This window comes from Ammospiza nelsoni, chromosome 6 (assembly GCF_027579445.1).
Source record: "Ammospiza nelsoni isolate bAmmNel1 chromosome 6, bAmmNel1.pri, whole genome shotgun sequence".
NCBI classification, from domain to species: domain Eukaryota; kingdom Metazoa; phylum Chordata; class Aves; order Passeriformes; family Passerellidae; genus Ammospiza; species Ammospiza nelsoni.
The window spans coordinates 30,726,946-30,750,872 of record NC_080638.1 but is presented as its reverse complement, the minus strand read 5'-3'; the positions used below and the strand labels follow the sequence as shown (position 1 = coordinate 30,750,872).

The following is a 23,927-nucleotide window of genomic DNA, read 5'->3' as shown; positions in this document are numbered from 1 at the left end:
AGCTTACCCATTACAATGCTGACATTTTCTGGATCATATGCCAAGTGACTGCTGAGGGGTGTGCATGTGTGTAGTGTACAGAATATGGAGACAGGCTAGGGACTGTTGGTTAGCTATTGCAGTGGACAGAGCCTGTACTACTGCAAAGGAGGGATTTTGTCAGATCAGTCTGCAAGCTGCTTTCAGCTGTCAAGGGATTACAGTAAGTTTCCGGTGCTCTGTTTGTGGTACATGTTCTTCTTTGCTTGTTCAAGAAGAGCACAAAGTGTTGGCGTTGCTCTGTGTTGCTGTGGGAGGCTGTGTGCTGACATCTACTGCCCTAATCAACTGAATAATTGGTAGTGCATGGTGGTTTGGGGAAAGAGGTGAGGGATGTGGTGATGGCTTCTCTGTCACATCAAGAGGAGACAGTTGGATGGCAGGTGATGGGTTTTGGACAAGTTTTGACAATAGTGTGTTGAAATTAGGCACGCCTGTTCTTGGTTCCTTGTTGCTTAGTCTGTTCCAGGCTAGAACAGTTGTCACAGTGTTCATGGGGTAGTAAATAAAGCTTACTTTAAGTAGCAAGTAAACAGCATAGATTGCCTTTTAAAGGTGAGGAGATGGAGAGTTTAATTGTAACAGGCTGGCACTGTTGAGGATAGAAGGTTCTGTCAGTCCATGGTTATGATAGTGGGGAACTAGACAGCCTCAGCACTAAGTAATGGAAATGGTTACCAAGCTCATCTTCAACCCACTTTGTCCTGCTTAAGCCAGCAGTGACTGGAGGTGACAACCACATACCAACTCAGTTTGACATATTTCCTATGTAGAGTGATCATGTGAAGAATGAGTTATTGTGGTAGGCGCTGGCAGGCAATGCTTTCTGTGCCTGAAGAGGAGAGCAGCAGCAGACCTTGCCTTGTGCTCTGGGATTCTTTAATCTGTCAATTAGGGCTTCAGAACAGCCACATTTGCCTCAGAAGGTGATCCAGGAGGTAATGAATTGTTTTGTAAACTTCTCTGCAAGTGTCACCATGGGAACTCCCGTCTGCCAGGCACTTCCTGCGCATCCCTGCGGTTTTGCTGGTGGAGAGCTGGGTGAGACCATAAAGCTAACCACACAGTCTTCCTGCCAGATATTGTTGATTACCCTGCATGTGCCTGGACAAAAGCGGCAGGACAAATTGCCACACAGAGAAACCCACTGAGGGATTCTTCTGCCTTTCCTTAGGGACTGTGTTGATGGTTGTTGCTGTCTTAAAAACAAAAGAGGTTCTGACTGATCCTTGCTGATTTGGGGTAGGGGACTAGTCTGTGTGTTCTTGCATTAAACCTTCTCTTTTCTTTCTGCAGGCTGCCCAGAAGGGAAGAAAGTTGAATTTATTACCAGCTTACTTGACGCTCTGACTACGGACATGGTACAGGCTATTAACTCAGCAGCACCTACTGGGGGTGGGAGGTGAGTCCAGAAAGCACGGCTGAATGCGACCCAGGTGACTGCAGAGCTCTGGGTGCCCCTGAGGTGGAGGCAGGTGAGAAAGGTGTTGCTCTGACTGATTTGGGTTCCTCTGGGTTGCTGAGAGACGATCTGAGGTGCTGAGAGAGGATCTGAGGCTGCTTTGTCCTGTCATCCTAGCTCTGCTTGCCTCCTCCCGCTCCTCCTCCCTGGCAGCTGCTCCACCATAAAGGTTAGTATAGCCCATTTGAAGTGTGAAATGAGAGCACAGTGGGAGGAAATGGCTTGTTCTTTTGTCCCTTGGTGCATGAAAAGACCTAATAAAATGCAAATGGATTGAAGTGTGGCCTAGTGGCTACCACAGGGAGTGAAGAATGTGAACCCAATTCTTGGCAGGACCAGCGCTGTGGCTTTGCTGTGAGGCTGCAGCCAGCCTGCCGATGAGGAGAGGAGCTGTTTTTCATGGCCCTCCCCTCTGACCAGCTGCGTGTCCACCCCTTTTGGAAGGAGCAACAGGTCAAGCCTGTTGCAAGAGGTGGGCAGCAGTCTGTGTTCCTGGGGAACTGGAGGAGAGTTGAGGCTGTGTCTCCCCCTCCTGCCTGGTAACAGCAGATCCCCGCAGCGCTGCCTCGGGCCAGGCCATTGCGAACGAACCGGGATGGATTTAAAAAGTGCTGTTCTGCCTCAGCTAGGCAAGGCTCCCCTGGATTTGCCTGACTATAAAAGGAGTCGGTGCTGGGGCAGCTTGCAGGGATGGCACAATGACTGATGTGCCCGGGTCTGGAGATGGAAGTGCCTCTGCACAAATGTTACTTGTATGGGTATTCCTCCAATGTGTTGACAGTAATGTTGATCCCCTGCTTTCCTCTTTCATAATGGAGAGGGAATCAGTGCCATCTTTTAACTGCTCAAGACTATTCAAGGTCCTGGGTGGCATGGCTGTGTCCCTTGGCTTCAGTATGGACTACTAGTGAACTCATATGGTTTTAACTTCACATTTAGACCTTACAAATCAGTCCAGTGACTTGTGTGTGTGCTTACATGCTGAATATTCTGTAACCCGTTGAATTAGTGCTATGTGCCTAACATGTCTGTATTCATATAAACAGGATGAAAAATGCCCCAAGGATGGGAAATACATCCTTCTCTCCCAGACTTAAGCATTCCAATGTCAATTCTGTCGAATTTGCATGGTTCAAATGCAGCGGGTAGGGGTGGTGGGAAGCCCTGGAGAGTATTTGATATTTGTTTGGCATCTTTGGCACTGGGATTGAAACACAGCCAATGTAATCATCACTCTTAAAATAAAGCTTAATATAAACCAATGTTGCAGAGACCGGGGATGTATGCCCCCACTGCGCTTCTATAAACCAGCAGGCTCGCTTCCTAATGTTCCCCAAGCTTTGTGTATTTCCCAGCTTTCAATAGAGGCCTTTCTGGTGGAATTTTTCACTGCCCAGCTCTTCACACAGTCATAACATTGATTTATTTTCCACTCCAATGTCAGCAGCCCAGTTGTAAGGGGGGAAAATTAAATCTTTTAGCAGGCTGTCCTTGGTAAGGCAAAAGACTGCTACCACCCAAATACTCTGCCGGCCCACAGCCATGATTAAATTCAGATAACTGCTCTGGTTTAATTTTCCATGTGCCTCAGCTAGACTAATCATGTACCCCAAATAACGTGTCAAGCTTTTCCAACCCAACAGGCCATGATGAGACCTTTTTTATTTTTTAAAAAAAGTAATTTCAGGGAATTTTTGATATTTATATAAAAATTTTATCAGTATATATTTCATACGTGTTTGTGGAGTTGGGAAGCTGTCTCTGTGCAGTGAGTCTGGCTTCCCAAGAGTCCCAAGGTGAGGAATATCCTGAGTTCTCTCTTTAAGAATTGGCTTCTGATGGTGTGAACAGGTGTATTCTTTGCTGGGTAAAAAATGGCTGGACCCAGAGAGTGGCTGGTGGCCAGTCACAAGTGGTGTTCCCCAGGGCTCAGTATTGGAGCCAGCCCTGTTTAATATCACCTTCAACAACCTGGACAAGGGGATTGAGTGTCCCCTTATCCCACCATGTTGTGTGGGAGTGTTGACCTGTGGAAGGGTGAGAGGGATCTGGACAGGTTGGATCAATGGGGCAAGGCCATTGTATGAGGTTCTGCAAAGGGAAGTGCCAGATCCTGCACTTGGCTCACAACAGCCCCAGGCAGTGCTACAGGCTGGGGGATGAGTGACTGCAAAGCTGCCCAGCAGAAAAGGACCTGAGAGCTGGTCTGCAGCAGCTGAACATGAGCCAGAGTGTGCCCAGGTAGCCAGTACATACAGACATACAGAATGCATCTTTAGTATCAATATTAAAATTAAGGACCAAAGGAAGAGAAGAGCCTTTCCAAAGTGTCCAGTACTAAAAAAGCTTAACAGTGAGAGTCTTAAGGAGCTCAGACATCCTTAGGGTATTGAAAGAAAAAAAAAGGTTGGAAGTTGATTTTGTAAAATCTGAGTATCCCTATAGGGACAAAGGCTCTGCAGGCTCCTAAGTCTAGCAGGGAAGAACGTGATTAACCGAATATAAACAAACTTGTGATCAAAATTTCTTTAAAGCGAGGGCAGTTCCGAGCCAGAGTGAAGCCATGAGGGACGGGACTGATTCCCTCTGTCTAATGCTTTCATCTTAGGCCTGATATGTTTCAGAAGGACTTGCTTTAGTCAAACCTGAGTTGTGGTCCCAAGAATAATTTGACTCACATTCTGTGACTGTGATACAAAGGAAATCAGATTAGATTACCCTGCTACCTTTGGTCTGAATCCGGATATGTGAGTGAAAACTTCTGTGTTTGCTGAGTGTCTGTGCAATTAATATCCATATTAGCTTTTTATTTTTTTGTGAGGGGGGTGGGGGGAGGAAGAGAGAGTGGGATGATGAGGGAGAAGCATGGGAAAAAATTAGAGATTGGCATTTGAAATACTACATGGAGCTGTGCTAAGTTGCCCTCAAAAACAATGTAGTAGCAGGAAAGTGAGGCAGTAGCTTGGATTCTTTCAGGCCATGTAAACAAAACCTGATAACACTCTTTTTTTTAAACTGGGCATGCTTAAAACAACCTTGTATTCCCTTATAGGTCTTGTCTTGTTTAAGGAAGTTCAAAGCTATTGACTTTAATTGAGTTACTCTTGCTTTACAATAATGTAAATAATGTAAATGAGATGAGAACTTCCCTTCCTCATGGCCCTGGTTTATATTACAGCATAATAGCCAAATAGACTTCATTTATAGTTTTGAAGCAGAAAATCTCTGGTAAAATTCATTCTTAATTTTAAGTTTATGTTATAACTCCAAGACACATCTTGTTACTGTATGTTTTCAAAGTAATTAAGGGAGCAATTGTAGAGAATTGGTTTATTAGCCAGTACATTGTATCCTTACTGAAAAAAAAAAATTGTTGAAATTTTTCACAAGTGAGTACTATATAATAAGAACAGCACTTAAAAATTTAGACTTAGCTTTAGTACATTTTAGTCTCTTTTCTAATTCTGATATAGTCATATTACAGAGGACCTAAATTAAACTAGATCATAGGGAATCTCAGCTTGGGTTTCCATTATCTGAGAAATTCTCTTTGGTCCCTGCCAATTCAGAAATGAGTTTTAGTTGCCAAAATGTGTGCATTATGGGTTGCTACATTATCAGCAAACATATTACTGCCTGTGGAATTTGAGGTAAATGGACAGCTTACAACAGCCACCCTTACTTATCATGTAACACAGAAGCTATCAGTCCCTTAATTTACAGTTGCCACTTACTCCCATGTAATAGCCCCCAAAAGTACTCCAGAAAATGCCTCTGAGGTTCCATTTCATGCTCTAGTTGAGCAGTTTGAAGCAGGCAAGCACAGCTCAGCACATCTCTAGGGTGTTCTGAAGCCAATCCATGTTTTAATAAAGATGGACACTTCTAAACAGTGCAGGGAAGTTGATGCTCAACTCCTATTGCATTTCAATTGAAGTTGGATACCAACTTCCCTTTGTCCTCTTATGGAAATTCTAGCCTAATTAAAGATACAGGAGAGTTCATATAAGAGGAGGGTCTTTGAACAGTCAGTGAGGAATAAAAGGATGCGATTTTTTAACCCTCTAAATTATTTATCCTGCAATCTTCAGAAAAATGGTGTTCAGAATAATGTTTCATATACAACTTAGCCTGAAGAGAGAAAGAAACTGGCCTGTAATAGGGGAGATAACTTTTAACTGTAAAGGAACTATGCATTTCCCATAATTAATTTGGACTGGGTAATACCCTTTTGTTTAATCTGAACACAGTTTAGTTTTTTGTTGGCTTCTTGATTCCTTGGCTACAGGAAAGGAGGAATAATGAAACAAATACAGGATCCTTTTGCAATTCCGTTGTAGTAATCCTCTCTGATTCAAACCATGTTCCACTGTTACAGACTAACTTTAGGCAACTGCAAAGGACAAAAAAATGGGAGTAAGAAATGGAAGCAGAGCAAGAACAATTTTGAATTTTACCTCAGTTTATTAAACTCATTGCTTTCCATGCGTAGTGCTGGCACTTTGGTGGTCATCATCAATGCTGTCATGGGCTTTGACTGGAGGGGTCAGTCACACTCCATCCATTGTTCATTCAGCAACAGCACCAAGCAGGGTGTATATATCCTTGCAAAATGCTTACAAGTCATGCAAACTTACAGCTCTAACTCCTTTAGACATCCTGACCACAAACATACCTTGTGTGTGTGTTGGGAATGAAAGCTGGACTAATTAATTTTCTCTTTACTCTGTAGCATTTGATACCAGCTTCTTGTCCATCAGTGTTCTTTCATCCTGGAATAGGTCCCTCTGGTTTATAGGCTCTGCAGTCCAGCTAGATGATGGGCTGATCTTACTGCCCTTATGTCCTTCTGCCTCAGCTGCTAATGTTGCTACATAAAGTTTGCAGTACAAAAGAATAGATTTTCTAAGTCTTCAAAACAGGTGCCTGATGGATACTTCAGAGATTGCAGCCTGTGCAGTGGGGCTGAAAGTGTTCAGGGAGCAAAGGACAGCTTTGGTAGGAATGGACTTCAGTTTATTTAGTAAAATGTAGTGGCACATAGTATACTTTGCACAGTTCTGTGGAGCATAATGTGATGGCACACTGTACATGGCTCTTTAGGGCAGTCATGTCTCACATTAGCTGCTCTTGTATACTTTAGCCTCTATTCCTCCCCTGCTTCCCTGCTCCTTCACACTGAGCTAACTGCTCCTTTTGCAAGGGGTCTTGAGGGCTGAAAAGCATTACAGATTGCATGCACAGTGCAGATTCAAGCTGCCTGTTTGATATTTTGGCAGTCATTCTCCAGCATTCAGTGCAGCTTAAAAAGTGTATGTCCATGGTTTTGCACAGCCTCTTTGTGTTCTTCAGTGACACCAGATGATGTGAAGGCATTCTGTGGAGGTGTGCCTCATCTGGAAGATAGCATTGTTAGAAGTTGCTGTACCTTAACACACATATCTCTGAGTGACCTAAGAAATAAATATTCTGCTATAAGGGAGCTCTTAGAATATTATACAGAAGGAGGAGCAAGAGCCTACTTGGAGAAGACTTTATACTTGATGCCAACAAACTTTTTAGAAAGCTGTTTTGCTGTCTTAAGTCTGTTAATGACAGACCATGCTTTTCTTCACTGTTGGAATATTGGTGGGCTTATGCTGCACAACTGAGCTAAACTTCCTGGCTTTTGTACAAAAGCAGTCCAGCAACAGCAGGTTACATTTGGAAAATCAGTTTACACAGACCTCCTTTCTTCATTAGTGCTCATTCTTTAGGACTGACTGTTTTGCCACAGAGTGCTAAAGAGGAACAATTAGGCAGAAAAGTAAGTACAGCTGTAATGCAGTCAACATGAGAAGGCTGTCTTCATTTTGGTAGTTCCTACTGTGTTTTACAAAGCTGCTACAGCACTGAAGCAAGGTGCTGGAATTCAGTGACTTTTAGTGTGATTGGAGTTAGAGCAAGAGATGTTGGAAATTGAGAATGTACAGGACAGCTTTGTTCTGTCTTGATTTTTCTGATTCCTTTATGGTCTGAATGAGAGGTGGACCAATAAATGAAGTTTATATCTGAGGGCTGATTTTCTTCCCTTGAAATAGTATGGGGAGGAAGTGGAGGGACAGTCCCCTGGAATACTGCCAAGTGTGTGCTCACAGGGCAGTCAGAGCCCCGACTTGTCTGCGCGGAGCCGGCAGGCATGGCTGGTGTCATGGCACATCAGCAAAGCTAGGTGGCCCAGCAGTGCTGTGTAGCTGCATTAATTCATGTTTCATGGGTGGTGCCTGAGTGCCTTGCACGGGCAGTGGTCTAAGTCAAGGTAGTTAAATACAGTACTGCAACTTCATCCTTCTGTAGTGTATCATGGAATTTCATGAGCCAGGGATATATGGCCACCCTGAGATGATGGGGATGCTTCCTGTGCTGGCATTCTGGGTGATAACTAGAGATGGCAGGCAACCAGCCATCTCAGGAACTGCAGTTCTGTTAACCAGCCAACAGAAAGTGGTAAAAACACAGAAATGGCTGTATCTTCCTTTTTCCTAAAGTCATAGCCATTAAACTAATTCCTTTTAGCTTTATAAACATGCTGCAGTTTTCAGCTTGAGCTCTCAGCATGTTTGTAATGGCAAAGATTGATTTAGTGTCACCTCATGAGTCAATGTATTTGTGTTAGCCTGTGAATGTCCCTCATTTTCTTTGTGAAAGTGCTGAAGAGAGCCATGTTGCCTTTCTTGATAACTCATAAAAGCTCCTCCTTGGTGTGCCCCTGGAAAAGAGGCACTTTAAAATCCTGCTTCTGAGTGCCTCTTCAGTAGTGAAAAGCTCTTGTCTGTTGTCTTTCTGCTGTTGGTTCTAAGATGCTCTGCTATTTTCTCCATTTCTGCCTCTCCAGTTGTGGGCCTTCAGTAAATGAGGGCAAGCCAAGGTGTGAACAAGGGCAGTCTCACATGCAAGAGCTCAGGTTTTATCCTTCTGTTTCAGCAAAGGCAGAGTATTGCCCCTGGCAATATAGAACTCCTCTGAGCCTGTTGGAAACATGCTCGTCTTCAAATGATAGCCAGCTTCTTTCCGAAAGGGAGAGAGACCAATAGCTATGGCAATAAATGTCATAAATACAAGACACAAGATGTGTTTCTGTTCTCTCCTGTCATCCTGGTCAATGCATGCAGTTTAGAAAATCAGGACAATTCCTTAACTTTGGGTGGACGGGGGGAATTTTGCAATTTTTGCTTGTCTATAGGTGATTCCTGGTGCTTGCCTGGTATTTTGGTTCCTCAACTAAGGCAGGCTTATTCCTAACCCCTTCTTCCTCCTGCACAGTGTTTATCCCATTGTACATTCACCAGATGCTGTGACTGAATGCCAGCCTGCCTCTCAGTTAAGAATTAAATGAAGAAAACAGTTTTAAGTAAAACCCTGGGAAAAAATGTTATACAGTTTATCTGCCTCTCTGTACTGTGTGTTTACTTGTTACAAGGATCTCTGGATAGGGGCTACCTTTCTGATTTCTATCCTTATTTGTAAAAGCCAGAAAAGGTTAATGAAGATCTCAGTTCTTCACTTAAACTCCATTTCTTGCTTTCTGCATGCTGCAGAGTCCTCCTCACAAATGATTTAATTTACCATAGGGGTACCATGTGTGAGGGGGTATTTTTCAGCTGTGTAGCTGCATTTTAAAGGCAAAACTCATCACACCAACAAGTCAAAAGAATTTTCTCTCGCCTAGTTGCCAACAAAAAAACCCCCAAACTTCAGTGACTCTATAAGTATAGATTCTACTAGTTTCTGAAACAAGGTCAACAGCAGTCTTGGAGAACATTTTATAGGGTATTTGGGTTCATGTTTCTCCATCAGCTAGAATGCTCCAAACTCACACCAGAATCTGGCTGCCTGCAGTAGGCAACTGTTCCTCTCTCCTTCCTGGGGAAGGAATTTATGCCGCAGCTGGATATGTTTACTGGAGTAAGTCAGAGCAAACAGTGCCAGTGTAGCATGTCTGACTACCTATCCACTAATTTCCATGCACTAAAATGCCTTATTCTTGGAGGAAAAAAAGGTTCAGGCCTCAGCCTCATTTCAGCATCTTTTCACCTTTCTCTGTTGGCATGCTCATCATACGGAGAAAAGACAGACTGGCTTAGAAAGAGTTTCTTCCCTGGTTCTCAGTATCCCTGAGGAATAACCCCCTTTCCCACTGCTGCTGCAGAGCACCAGACACTGCTTAAATGGTATGACATAACAGTACCTGTTCAGTGATGGCATGAGGTTGACATGCAGCATTCTGTATTTGTGTCTATAGCTGTTGCTCTTCCTTGTTTTTTTCTCCTTTTTTTCTCCTTTTTTTCTCCTTTTCCTCTCTGATATTACTGTTGTCTACAGAAGGAAAATATGAGTCAAATAGCATCAAACTTGTAACACCACAATGATTAAGAAATGAAACAAACTGAAGTTGCCAGCTCTGTAGTACTGCTTTTAATGGATTTATGGTTTTTATCTTCTGTGGAACTCTTATGTGTATATCAGGTATGTGAAAAGCATGAAAAATGCAGAAAATACAGTAGATGAGTTCAGATTATGTAAACAGATCCAGGGAGAAGAATATTGTATCTTGCCAAGGACATTTTCAAATAATGAGTGTGTCTTGCATGAAATTAATTTGTTCCCTTTCTGAAGCTAGATGTTACTGTCACAGAAACTACCACAACAGCTGACACTCATGGGTCTCTTGCTGGTAATTTGAATGGAAGCCCAAAGGCCAAAAGGACCAAGGAGATTGTCTCTTGCCCTCTAATGAGGATCATTCTGGGATTAGACAGAGTTTCAGCAACTGGTATGAGGAGAACCACAGCTACTGATGGTATCAGACTCCAAGATTTTCTTGGCAATTCACTTGTTAATGCTAAAGGACATTTTTAGAAAAAATTCATCTATCTCAAAAGAGTCCAGCTAAAAGGAGGAGATTGGAAGGCCTGTGTTTTTTGCTTACTTTGAACACAGCATAGCACTTGCCTGATTCACTGAGCAGCTCTTGCTCCTCAGCATGTGCTTGACAGTGTTGGTGTGAGCACCCCTTGTTGGGGGCCTGTGCTTCCTCTGTTCCAGGTTCTCTGAGCCAGACCCCAGCCACACGCTAGAGGAGCGAGTGGTGCACTGGTATTTCAGCCAGCTGGACAACAACAGCAGCAATGACATCAACAAGCGGGAGCTAAAGCCTTTCAAACGTTATGTGAAGAAGAAAGCCAAGCCCAAGAAATGTGCCCGGCGTTTCACTGACTACTGTGACCTCAACAAGGACAAGTCCATCTCGCTTCAGGAGCTGAAAGGGTGTTTGGGAGTCAGCAAGGAAGGAGGTGAGTACCTTTTCTTCCTCATTGCATGGCAGTAAAAACTGAAAAACTTGACAAATAAAAACTGAGTTACAGCAAATTCAGAACTACATTTTCTCCCAGCTATTTCAGAAGTGCCACAATTTGTGTGAGCAAATGAGTGGGATTAAAATACTGCCATGCAAATGTAGTTTGTTACTTGTGTTATGGCTCCATCTTCTATGTCCTATCGCAGACCTCTGTGCTAAGCACTATACAGAAACAAGGCAATAGATAAGAGTTCTTGGCCAGACTTATTCCGAACTTTTTCTGTTTGTACTGTTGATGTCCTTGGAAACTGTAGTTAAGATCAGGTCCCTTCTGAGTAATACCATGCTAACAAGATTCTGTTGTCTCAGCCATGCAGGTTGGATGATGTATGAGCCAGCAGACCCAGGCCTTCTCTGGAGACCCTGTTTACTAACAGAAAATAATATTTATTTTCATTGCTAAATTCAGCATGCAGGAGAGTGGATGATGCAAAGAGAACAACTCAGAAAACAAGCACAGGGCTGTACTATTGCCCTTTTTCAAACTTAAATTGTACTTTGAGATTGGTAGAGAAATAAGGCATGTGAATAACCTATTTTCCTTCTGTTTAGTGTCTGAGCAATCAACCCACCCTCCTGCCTTTTCTTCCTTTTTTCATCTTCACCTCATCATCTGTTGAGACCCAAACCAAACTGATATTTTTGGAAATTTTAGGAATTGAAACAGTTCAACCCAAATTCAATAATTATCAGTCATTCTTGACTGTGGGCAGACTTGCTTGGCAGGAGAAGGCAAACAGGGAGATTCCAGGGGACTAATTTCCTGTGCAGGTGTTTTGGCTTTGCAGCTGTTGTTATATGTGTCACGGTAGTTGGGAAGGGTGGATAGCTTTTTTTTCTGCCATCTTAAGCTTTCCTTAGTCCTTTTCTCAGATTTAGCACGAGTGGGAAGGGAGTCAGTACATTTGGGTGTTAGGAAGCTGCATTTTCTAGGTGCTTTGCAAACATCTTAGTTACCATAATAAGCATATAGCATTACTTGTCCGCTGTGAGAAGCATTCAGCTTCCCTAGCCCTGTGGAGGTGTTTTTTAGTCATCAGCACCTTACTGAGGAATGACATACCAAAATAGCAATCCTTAATTTTATTACCTTCCCAATAAGACGAATATGCCAAATGAGTTTTATTGCTATTTGGCCTGCAATAAGACTCTCTGGAATCTGCTGCCCTGGCCAACTGGATGTTCAAAATTTAGTTTATGGAAGGGGAAAATAATCAAAGAGAGAGAAGAAAGAAAATGTGAAACTTTGAGCCCATATGAAGGGGAGAGAAGGCAGTGTGACATTGTTGTGTGTGCCTGATTGTCCAGCTGTTTGCTGAAACACATCCTTGACCTTTCATGGTTTCTTCTGTTGTATGAGGACAGGACTGTGGTCAAAAAGGGGCTCTGATCTTATTCTGTCATGCAGCTCCACGTACCTACTACAAACCTGATGAGCCTTGAGGATCAAAGATAAAAGGATAAGTTAAAGGATGGTGAGGACTAAAAAGCAGGGCAGGGGGCAGTGCAGACAGAAGGTACTAACATTGAAGAAAGAAGTGAGTGAGAGTGCTCCAGAGGTGCAGTAAACAAGTTTGTAATGCATCTTTTTTAAGAAGTTGTGAAGTTGTGAGGTGGTAGATGATATATTTTCTATGCTTCCTATTCATAAGAACTGCTAAATTTAGAAACAGTGAGTATCTTTGCCTTTGACATGGTCCTCCACAAATCCTCTCTAGACTGGAGAGAGATGGTTGGTTTATTAGGTGGATAAGGAATTGGTTGAATGGTCACATCCAGAGGGTGGAGGTCAACAGCTCAGAGTCCTGATGGACATCAGGAACAAGTGGTGCCCCTTGGGATTTATACTGGACCAGTGTTATTTAATATCTTCATTAATGACACAGTGGCATTGAGTGCATCCTCAGCAAATTAGCAGATGACACCAAGCTGAGTGGTGCAGTTGCCATGCCTGAATAATGGGATCCAGAGGGACATGGACAAGCTCAAGAAGTGGCCCCATGGGAATCTCATATGGTTTAAGACAACCAAGGGCAAGGTCCTGCATATGGTTAAGGGCAATCCCCAATATCAACACAGGCTATGGATGAACAGATCCAAGCAGCTCTGCCCAGAGGGACTTGGGGGTGCTGCTGGCTGAGAGGCTGCACATGCCCCAGCCATGGGCACTGCCAGCCCAGAGAGCCAAACGTGTCCTGGGCTGCATCCAGAGCAGCGTGGGCAGCAGGGCCAGGGAGGGGATTCTGTCCCTCTGCTCTGCTCTGCTGAGAGCCACTGCAGGGCTGCACCAGCTCTGCGTGCCAGCACAGGAGGGACAAGGGCCTGTTGGAATGAGTCCAGAGGAGGCCACCAAGATGATTAGAGGGACAGAGCATCTCTACTGTGAGGAAAGGCCGAGAGTACTGGGATTGTTCACCCTGTAAGAGAAGGCTTGGGTGACCTGATTGTGGCCTTCCAGTACCTGAAGGGAGCCTGTAAGAAAGAGGGAGAGGGACTTTTTACAAGAGCACAGAGTGACAGGACAAGGGGAAATAACTAAAAACTGAAAGAGAGCAGGTTTAGAGTAGGTATTGAGAGGATGTTCTTTGCTGTGAGGGTAGTGAGAGCTGGAACAGGTTGCCCAGAGAAGCTGTGGATGCCTCATTACTGAAGTATTCAAGGCCAGGTTAGATGGGACTCTGAGTAGCCTGGTTTAGTGAAAAGTGTCCTTGCCCATGTCAGGGAGGTTGGAACAAGATTAACTTTAAGATGCCTTCCAACGCAAACCATTCTATGATTCTGCCATCTTACCCGTTCTCTAACTTTCCTTTTCTGGATCATAGGTGCATGTAGTCAGTCCCTGTATTTTGCTGTTTGTTTCTTCCTCTGTCCCGTGGCCTCCAAAGATCTGCTGGGGCTGAGGACACTGTGGATTCAAGCCAAGAGCTAGATGGAAATCTTTTTCATTATGTACTTTCAGTTGTAAACTGCTAGTCAGATGAAGACAGGACTTTTCATGGAAGTGTTTCTGTTTCAACAAAAGCTTTGTTTGAAAGGTTCTTCTGGTCTAGCTTGGATGAGGAGGGGTTGGAGGGAGGCAAGGAAGGTTATAATTTCCCCTTGATATACTATTGGAATTAAATACCAATATAGCTGGATGGAACGTGCCTGGGCTCGTCCGGCCTTGCTGCTTGACCAGAGGCGGCAGCTGTGGTGGTTTCACCTCAGAGACACCTTTGGCTGGCTGGATGCTGCAGCTGGGTGCTTGGGATAAGTCCAGGCATGCAGGAGCTCAGGTTTACCTCTGGTGGAGAAACTTTAAGGCAAGGTGAAGGAAAAGGAGTCGGGTTCTGCTGGAGGGTTTTGATCCAGAGCTTTATTCCTGGCACACAGGCCTCTGAATGCAGCAACAGCTCCAACAGAATTACGGAACCGCGTGGTTGCAGTGGCTTTTAACCCCAGAGAGAGAGGGAGGGAAGGGGTAGGGATCCCACCAACCAGGTAAGGGGGGGAGAAGTCTCAGGGGACAAATTACACTGGATGGCCCAATGTCCCCAGGGCTGAGAGGCATCTTTTGAACTTCACCAATCACACAATGCCCTTTCTGGAATGCCAAGACTGACTGGACAGCAGTCAGCAGGGAGCAAGGGAGGGGAAGGGAGAGGTTATTGGCACACCTGACTGAGACAGGCTATTACATCACACCACAACATCATACTTCATTACAAGTGAACGTAGCTCAGATGTTCCAAATCCTGTTTGGGTGTCCAATAGCAAAAGGACTAAACTGAAGTGGGTCATCATTCCAGGTGAGTATGCCTCTTGCCAGGCAAATTAAACATTTATAATAGTTTTGAAAATAAAACATAATACAAATTTATAGTATTTGGGATTCTGAAGAAAACAGATATTAAGCATTCTGCATTTTTGTCAGTGTTTTGCTCTTTTTTTGGTGGCCAGTTCCATCCAAACTTGGAAATAGAGCTGCTTTAAAGAAGCATAGAGCATAGATAACACACTACTGTTATGTGCTTCTCAGGACCTTGAGAGTCCAAATAAGATTTATATGTGAGGATTCAGCTAGGATATTTGTAAGGACAAACCTGAATCTGACCCCTTTCCAGCTTAGAATTAAATCTGCTCGAGATGCATAGTTGTGTCTGTCTTCCCTTCCTCAGCAATCTCTTCATGCCTGTGGCTACCTAATATGTGGGTACTGCCAACAAGTGGTTTTCCAGTGAAGAAGTGAGCTGCCCAGTCTATCAGAAACCCTTTCCTTTTCCATCCTTATGGTGACTCAAAAAGTTGCTGGCAAGTCTGCTAGGTCTGGTGGCCGCTTTGCACAGCTCTTGTCCCTCTCTTTAAACCAGACTTGTTTTTATCAGGGGCTATGTACATGGAAAAATGCCATTTTTGGATCTTAGAATGGTGTGGCCACATGAAAGAGTCAGCCTTTGAGGGTTTGCAGAAGCCTGCAATGGCTTCTTCAACTGGGGCAGAACAAGCAGGCAGGGCTTTTATCTCGGAGTATGCCAGAAACAGTCTTTGCCATCACTTGATCTAAGATTGTCCGTTTGAGGAATTGTGGAAGGAAAGCAGACTGATTTACAGCCTGTTAAAAGTTAGCATTCCTCAGCATAGTCTGCACAGCCTGAGTTAAGGGGGGAACCATCTGTGATCAAAAAACAAATGTGTCTCTCTGCATTAGTCAAAAGGCAGGATCCTTGAGCGGAGATTGACACATATTGTAAAGCTTTGCTGGAATGTTACTGGACTCAAGATTAATTGGAGTTCAATTAATCAGGGCTGTAGATCCGAGTGAGGCTTATGCTGGTTGTGCTGGCTGCAAAATGTTGGAGTTGAGTTTTACCTCTATATTCTTCCAAGTTCAGGAGACAAAGTCAGCATTTTGTGCCTGCCCAAAGAGGAGCTAAGGGAATAAGCAGCAAAGAAATGTCCCTCTGCCAGCTGACGGGAAGTTCCCTTCTGCCAGCTCAGATCCTGTGATTGCTTTGCTGTCCAAGAGCTTGTCAGATGGTAGGTGTTGGGCATGCTTCACAGGACATGAGGACATCTGAGGTGGAACCCAGCCACCAAGAGCCAGTCCAGAAGCAGGATTGAAATGTCTTAATTAAAAAGTGTATGTGTGTGTAATTAAACAGAATGTCACTTTCTACTGAATCTGAGGAAATGTTACAGAAAGAAGGAAAAGTAGACAGACAATCTGAACAGCAGATTTCATTCAGTGATATTTTGGACCTTTCTTATTGCTGTCTTGAGAAGTGACTGCATGCCTGGGAGGCTGGGAATGAGTTGCTCTATATCATTACTGTACAAGTGGTTGTGTGAGAGAAGGTAGCAAAGAGCAATCACCTGGGAAAGGCCTCTGGACCAGTGATGATAGAAAATAACAATTGTGAGTGGCCATGAGAAAACTTTAACCAGGTAATGACTGAATTAAAAAGGAATTTTGAAGTACATTTATGTGCTATTAGATTAGAATCAAAGGAGCTGTACTCGTTCAGTGCTTGGTTTTGTTTGTCTTGTTAAGATACTCCCCTCTGGAGCTTTGTAGAGGTGCTATAATTTGCCTTTAATCTTGACAAAAGTAAGTGATAGTAGAATCAGGACATCAGTATTGTGTTGAGAACACAAGATAAGGCTGTTTCTCTCCCCAGAAGGTGAAAGGTTTGCTCAGTATGTCTGAAGAATAATAATTTCCTATGAAAAGCTGCTGGGGTTTCCTTGGGGCTTTTTCTTTGAAAGACACCTAGCCTAATCCAGTGTGACTAGAACTGTTATCCAAGAGAGCGTACTTGTGAGGATGAGCAAATACTCAGCTTTATGAAACTTGCCACATGATGGGATGTTACCCCATAATGCCCAAGGCCTTCCCAGGTATATGTTAGTAACCCACGGTCACCACCTGCCATATTCCTCCCTCTCCTGTGTGTCAGCAGTGCAGAGTTACTGAGGCAGGGTTCTGCCTTCGACAGTACACGTGGCTGGCGTGGTTGGTGTGGCAGGCAGGCAGCCGAGGGCCGTGCTCTCTGCCCCCAGCACAGCGGGGAATGAGCCCCAGCGCGGTTTCCCACGTGGCTGCACGGGGCCATGTGCAGCACTGGCTCAGTTCTTACCAGCCATGGCAGGGAGGGATGCTCCTGCCTTCTGTGTACACCGGCCTGGAGATCCCCACCTCTTTCCAAAGACAAGGCAGTGCTCCCTCAGCTCTTTCCAAAGATGGGTTGTGCTCCTGCATAGCACTGTGCTGCAGGCTTACCTGCACTGTGCAGTAAAGGTGAGAGGGTTCTCTTGGATGCCCTCTGGCTTCCCCAGGCTGCCAGCCAGGGCAGTGATGCACAGCCTGGCAGTGCCCTCCGGGGCCCTGGCAGCCACCCATGAAGGGCCCAGGCTGTGAGTGCCAGTCAGCCCAGGCAGATGCTCTGGCCCTGGCAGTGGAGCCTCTGCCCACGGCAGCAGAGCCGCGTTTGACACCGGCCATCAGCGAGCCGCGGTTCTGCTGATCCCAGCAGGATGGGTGGCTGTGCCGGGCCGGTGCTCAGGGTCTTGGAATAACTTCCTGTGCTTACACAGTTTCTTATTAATGTTCTCTAAAGCCAACAGGCTGTGCTTTGTGACCTATTTCAGCCTTGGCCACTGACACCTTTTCTCCCTCTGGCTTTTTCTTCTCCGCAGCTCCATTCCTATCTTACAGTCCAGCCTCCTGGCCCTTGGGGCTTCCTGCACCTCACCCCTGCCCTCTGAGCTTCTGCCCATCTTGTTCCTGCACAGAGCAGCATGTGCAGAGCGAGCTGTGCAGTCAGGTCATGTGCATGCACAAATCAAAGTCACCAAGTGGAGGGTGGCAACAGGCTTACTGCTGCTGGCTGGGAGCAGGAGCTCCCATTTTCAGCTTGCCCCTCCTCTGACATCAGACGAAGCAGCTCACAGGAAGTGTGACATGCTTTCAACAGTTCCTGTAATCCCTGAGCTGTCTGTACCCCGTGCAGAGGCCCTTGCCATGAGCTCCATCTGGTGTAGGGCACGTGTACCTGTTATAACACAGTCACAGCTCTGCCCTTCTGCCAGGTATAAGTTCAGGTCTTTGATTTTAGGCACTTGTTGGTTTGATTCAAGTGAAAGATTTAATAAACCTGGGCTGTCTGTATTGCCTCTACCTTCACTCTCTTCTGTTTGCCCCCTTTCTACATGGCATTATTTTGCTTGCTTGGGGAAAGTTCAGGATACTACTTGCATCCTTCTTTTCTTCTTTCTCCTTCTACTGCTCAGTTTAACCTTGTAATTCTTGTTTCTTGCCCACCCAAAACCTTTGGATTTCACTATACTCAGCTACTGCAAAACCAGATATTTAACATCTCTCATCTCAGGCACACTGGTTAGGCTCTTGCATGGACTCCTGTTGGCAGGACTTGCTGTGAGCATGCTCAGAGTAGGTGCTTTGAACCTGCTCTCTGGCAACAGACAAGGGAAGGCTCCTTTGTCATGCCATGGCATTTGCTTCCTTTAATGTGGTTCTTGGATTTTACAGGTAGCCTGAGCAGTTTGCCCAATGGAAAAAGACAAGGCCTTAACCCTTTCAGTGAGTATCTTGTTAACGTGTCTCTTTTTTCCTGTGAGCATGTATTGCAGAATTCATTCTCCCCTGTTCTCCTATGTTCGTGAACAGCAATATAGAAACAGCTGGAAGCCAAAGTTGTTCTTAAGAGGTATAAATACACCAATGTGCAGCTCCATTGCATCATTTCAAAGTCCAGCTCTGTGTCTTTTGCTGAAACAGACTATATGTTGCCAAGGAATTAGAATAGGATAAAGCAGCTATGGGATTACTCCTATCCTACTCTTCCTTCTTCTGTCAAGCAGTAATTTAGGTGATTTGTTGTGTTTACATTCCATCACTCCATGGACAAGTTCCCATGAAGACTGTTCTCTATCATGGTAAAGGTCTGCTCTCCCAGTATTTTGGGCACTGAATCACATAGACCAGCCCTTTCATCAGCCATGAACAATAACATCATTTGCTTTGCTTTTAGACTTGCAGCCTCATGGTTTTGCTGGGTACTTCTCATTTTGGATTGTAAGAAGCAGTGAGAAGTTCTCCCCTGCCTGTATCTTCTGCTACTTGTTCTATAGCTGTCCTACAAATGTCCGGCTAGACTCCTTTTTGTGTTGAGGAGACCTAGGCAGTGTATCTGTTTAGTGCCAGAAGCCTTCCTATACCTCTTGCTGTCCTCCTTGTCTTCCTGGGGAATGTATCTGGTCCTGGTGAGATGGGCTGAACAGAGAGCTGAAGATAAAGATCAACTACACCTTGTGCATTGATGATGTGATGTTTCCTGGTGTGTCCTTCATTCTGAGTGGTTTTCGCCTGCTGCTAAAAGCTGAGCAGAGGCATTTGAACAATTGCTGTAGCTTCAGGCCCCTCCTTGTCACTCAAAGCGTAGGACAGGTCATCTGCACTCCCACACTACACTGCACTTACACACATGGAAAACAATCTGTTGTTTTTATGAGCTGGTCATTGAGCACTGCAGGCACCTTTTGCAGAGCTGTGCAATTGATTGCAAATATGGCTGCCTGAAATAGTTTTGCATTTGACAATATTTGCCCCCCTGTGACAGGGCATGTTGATCAGCTCTGATCTCACTGAGGCCTTTCCTTCCTTTTTCCCTCAAATCCCTACTTTTGCTGTCTCTTTAGCATGTTTTCATCTGTAATTAATCCACAGAGCTCTAGCTCTGATCCCATAAGAGCTTTGGTTCTTTAAGAACCTTTGGTGAGGGGCTTAATAGAAGCTTTCTTTTGAAGAGAGGCCTCCAAGACCTGCTTGTCTGCTAGAGAAGGAGGCAGCTGGCTGTGGCTGATGGGGAGATGGTGGCAGGGCAGCCTGGCAGCAGTGGGTTTCTGCATCAGCTGTGCCAGGCACAGAGCAGAGCAAGAGATGTTGGACCAGTTGTTTCCCTAGACTGCATGCCCATTGCCAAGGAGGGGGAGGAAAGTGGTGTTTTGTGTTTAAAAATATGCCAGTCCCTAAGGCTCCATGTGACTCATTCAGTGCTTTTTCCAGCAAGGCTGTCTCATTAGCCCCTGGTTGTTTTCAGCCTCACAGCTTATTCTGGGATCTCAGCTTTCTGAGGCCATGGATTCAGCAGAGGCTGTACTGGATCTTTGTCAGTCAGGTTTCTTTTTGTTTTAATTTGCCTTTTTCTCTTACCTGTTCTGCTTCTGTTCTGTTTTTCCCTCCTTGCTCACCCCACCCCACTCTTTCAGTAGGTCGCCTGGTGTAGCAGTAGAAGACAAGAAGGGAAGGCAGGAGCTGACCCAAAGGAAGAAAACATCCAGTGACAGACGGACAGACACCTTGCTGCTTGTGAACAAGCACGCAGCATCAGCAACATCCAGCATAGCAAAAGTGGCACCCAGAACATTTGCACTTTTAAAAAATTGGTTTGGATTTTTTTTAAATTGCTTTTCAATGCCATTATCTAATACTTTGGAAAGTGGAGGGAAGCAGGATCATGACTTTTTAAAATTGGAACAGCTACTGATGATGTAAAATTGAGTTCACTGGGAAAGAATTTTATATACTGTATATAAATATATATGTAAATTGTACAGTTGTCTTGTACAGGGGTTGGAGTCACTGTTCTGTTGCTCCCTTTGCTTTTGAAGGCTGTTAGGGTTAGAGGGACACTTTGCATATAATGGATTATAGTAATGCATTCATTTCTGCCACCAAACCATCATTCAGTGGTGAACCTTAACAGCACCTCCATGCAGAAAGGAGCCAGTGTGTCAGCATGAATTGTTCTTGTAGATGTGCACACAGTGCCCCAGATACCAAATGCTTCTTGAGAGCAGCTGAACCCCTTTTTTTTTTACCATAAAGCTCTCTGCAACTCAGGCAATTGGGCTTTTGAGAGCACAGATTTCATGTAAGTATTGGTGCACTGCAAAGCTGCTTGAAGTAGGAATAGAAAAGGGTTCTAATAGGGATGTACAACAGTAGTGTGTGCACCTGTTGCAAGTTGGGCAGAAATTAAATACAAAGACATTGCTATTCATGCTCAGATAACATGCTTAGCAAAGCTGCTCTGTGCCCCTGGAATCTAAAGCTGTAAGAAGGATGTGGGAGCCGTAGGCCTAGCAGAGTCAGTGGAGTGAAGTCTTGCATCTTCTGCTCTGACAGAGTATTCATCTATATGTTGTACAGCAATAAACATTTTGAGAAGCCTGCTAAAAGCAGCATTAGCCTGCCTTGTGCTTTGCTGAAGAGCAAAGGACATACTTGTCAGTGCAGACAGACACAGTTGCTGCTGTCCCCCAAAGTCTGCTTTCCTTATGTTGCAGCAGTACAGCTTGGGCCATGCTCACTGCTGAAGGTCTGTCAGCAGTGACTTTCTTGTCCTTGGTGGTTGTGAATCCAAGCTCTCCTCCAGCACACTGATGTGCCTGCCCACTTTGCCTGATTTGCTGTTGCCAGTACCTCCTGGGTACTGTGACACTGGGGTGTCATCAGCAGTAACAGTGAAGGCTTGGAGAGAGGAGTCTGGTGTTCTTGGAGGCCACAGGGGCTGTGTCAACCACTAGCAGTTTTGGTAGAGTTGTTTCTTTGGCAGTGGTGCCCATATCAACAGTCCTAGATTTGGGCAGAGTGTGATGGGACATGCAGTTTTGCTTTGTGTATTTCCAACCACTGGCAGCACTCGCCTGTTCTGAGCAGCCTCCCACTTCTGACCTGGGGATCCTTCTGCCACTTATCTCTGGACCAAGAACCTGTTAGAAGAAACTGTTGTGAAGATGATGAAATTACATGCTAATATGAGATCACACCAACAATTACTTGTAACAGCAATAGATAATAATAGTGGAGACTGGACTCATCTTTCAAGGCTCTGTTGCTTTGGTAAAAGATAATACAGCACAGCATCTTCTCTCTGTCATGTCATTGTGACAATAGCATGAGAGAAATACATCACCAAAATGAAGTGTCCTGATGCAGAAAGTTAGTGCTTGTTGACAAAATGGAAAGTAAAATAAAATAAAAACTAACAAGCTTTTGTATAAATACCTGATTAAGAGTAGTAATAACTCTTCCTCTGGGAAGTATATTGGAGCTAATTAAAATGTACAGCATGGTTAAAAACACTTCTGGTAGTATCTGAAATGTACATCATACCATCATAATATAAAGAAGTCATCTCTTTAGCAAGAGCAGATCCTGCAGCTGGATCTTCATGGTTTCTCACATACAATGTATGTGCTTTTTTTGGCCTGCAAGCTCCCACCTTCTTGATTGCTTCTTCTCCTGTTGTTCTTTGGGGTTGGGGTTTTTTTTTTGTTTGCTTGGTTGGGTTTTTTGGGGTTGTGGTTTTTGTTTTGGTTGTTTGTTTTGGTTTTTTTTAATGCCCTGGGCGCATCTTTTGTGTGTTGAAATAATTTGGTTTAGTGTATAGTTAGAAATGTCCATGCCACACTCACTAATCCTATTGTAGGGAGTAAAGAATGAAACCAACTGTATAAAAAAATTCCTCTCCATTTTAATATTCTAGTTTTAGGAATTAAAAGTTCTGACTGCTGTGTTGGATGGTGTTTGGTGGTTTGGAGTTTTTGGGGTTTTTTGGAGGTAGGGTTTTTCTTTGTTTGGTCAGGGTTTTTTTTTAATGTATAGTTCTATCCAGCAGAAACAGACAATTGGATGTCTCTAGGAATTCTATCAGCCAAACACTGGGGCTGGGAAATGCCCCACAAGATTGTGGGGGGACTGCAGAGCTGCTAAAACTCACAGCATCTTCTGGAAATAAAGCAGCCAGTCACCACTCCTGCTTGTTATATAACTCCTTCTGCTGACCTCCTTTTTCTCATCCTTGTGCCCTTCCCCTCCAAGAGGCCTGCACTCACATGTCGTTTGCAACTGAAATTGGGTCAGTTCTGCAAGGAAGGCAAACAAGGGGTGGCTGTTGGTTAACTTTGATATTTGTGGATATTCCTGTTGCTAGGCCAGGGCTGACTTTATGAATGGATTGGGGACCAGGCATAACATTGCTTTCCTTTGTCACAAGAGAATCCCAAGTCCCTGCATCCTGACTTGCTGAAATTGCATGGGTCTCTGAGCAGCTTCTGGCAACACTTGTACACTGCCATGGAAGGCCCAACCAGCATGATTGTGTAATGTCCAGGTAGAGATCAGGTTACTTGTTCTGGGTTTGTGTTGGAGGATTGTGCAGACCATTCTGGTCCTGACTGACATAGCCCATGCTATGAACTGTCCGAGAACCTGTACTCACAGATGAGAGCAATGCCTCAGCTGCCCGTTTTCCCTCTTGGTTTTATTGCCAGTCCACCTGGCTGCTGGGCCAGATCATCCTTATCCAGAGCTTGTAAGCAATCTTTTGCTCTGCCTTCCATCAGTAGCATCTTCCTGAAGCTGGGACACAGGGAGTGTCAGTGTTGTGTCTGAAAGCAGACCCTGGGCATGTGTCTCCTCATTCCTCAAGTCCTGCTGGGCCTCTCCAGCTCTGCTTTGAATGATGGCCGAAAACGGCTGGGACAGAGAAGAGAAGCAGGACTCGACAGTGCAAGTCATCTATTTGTCCTGCCAGAAGTAAAAAATCTTTCTTTTTTGCTGATCTTCCAAGGGCATAGTGTGTTGTAGGAAATTGCATTACAGTGGGATTCATTTGTGGGAAGGCACTGCTTTCCATGGCCTGACTTTATATTGAACTTACCTGCCCCAGCACATTTCTGCCTACGGTAAATTTGTTAAACTGAAAGGCATCTGTTTGGTTTTGGTTTTGTAATAAAATAGATAACTTTTGCACCAGTGTCTTGTGGTGGTTACTTGTTGAATCTTGATTTCCAGTTATTCCTACAGTGCTGTAGGAGAGGGAAGGGGACTTTGCTCCTTGCAGAGTCAAGTGTCAGTCAGTGGTTGGGTTTGGAGGTCTGTGATGTTTCTGCCCTGTGTGTAAGCCTCGAGGCTGAGTTAAAAGAAGCTCCAGAGTGCATCTCTGTGGTTTGATGACAGCTGTC

The 23,927-nt window shown here is 44.6% G+C and overlaps 1 protein-coding gene across 2 annotated transcripts in view; it reads left to right on the top strand.

Moving 5' to 3' along the window:
• The window catches only part of SMOC1 (SPARC related modular calcium binding 1), a 127,907-nt gene extending 104,195 nt beyond the window's left edge, over positions 1-23,712 (top strand). Inside the window, exons 10-13 of one of the 2 annotated variants that reach the window (XM_059474864.1) lie at positions 1,336-1,441; positions 10,586-10,833; positions 18,427-18,477; positions 20,169-23,712. In XM_059474864.1, the coding sequence (XP_059330847.1) occupies positions 1,336-1,441; positions 10,586-10,833; positions 18,427-18,477; positions 20,169-20,182 (419 nt within the window). In that variant the 3' untranslated portion in view covers positions 20,183-23,712. Of the gene's footprint in view, positions 1-1,335; positions 1,442-10,585; positions 10,834-18,426; positions 18,478-20,165 lie in introns of both variants that reach the window. The other variant, XM_059474863.1, reaches the window with a different exon arrangement.
• Positions 23,713-23,927: the final 215 nt, after the last annotated feature.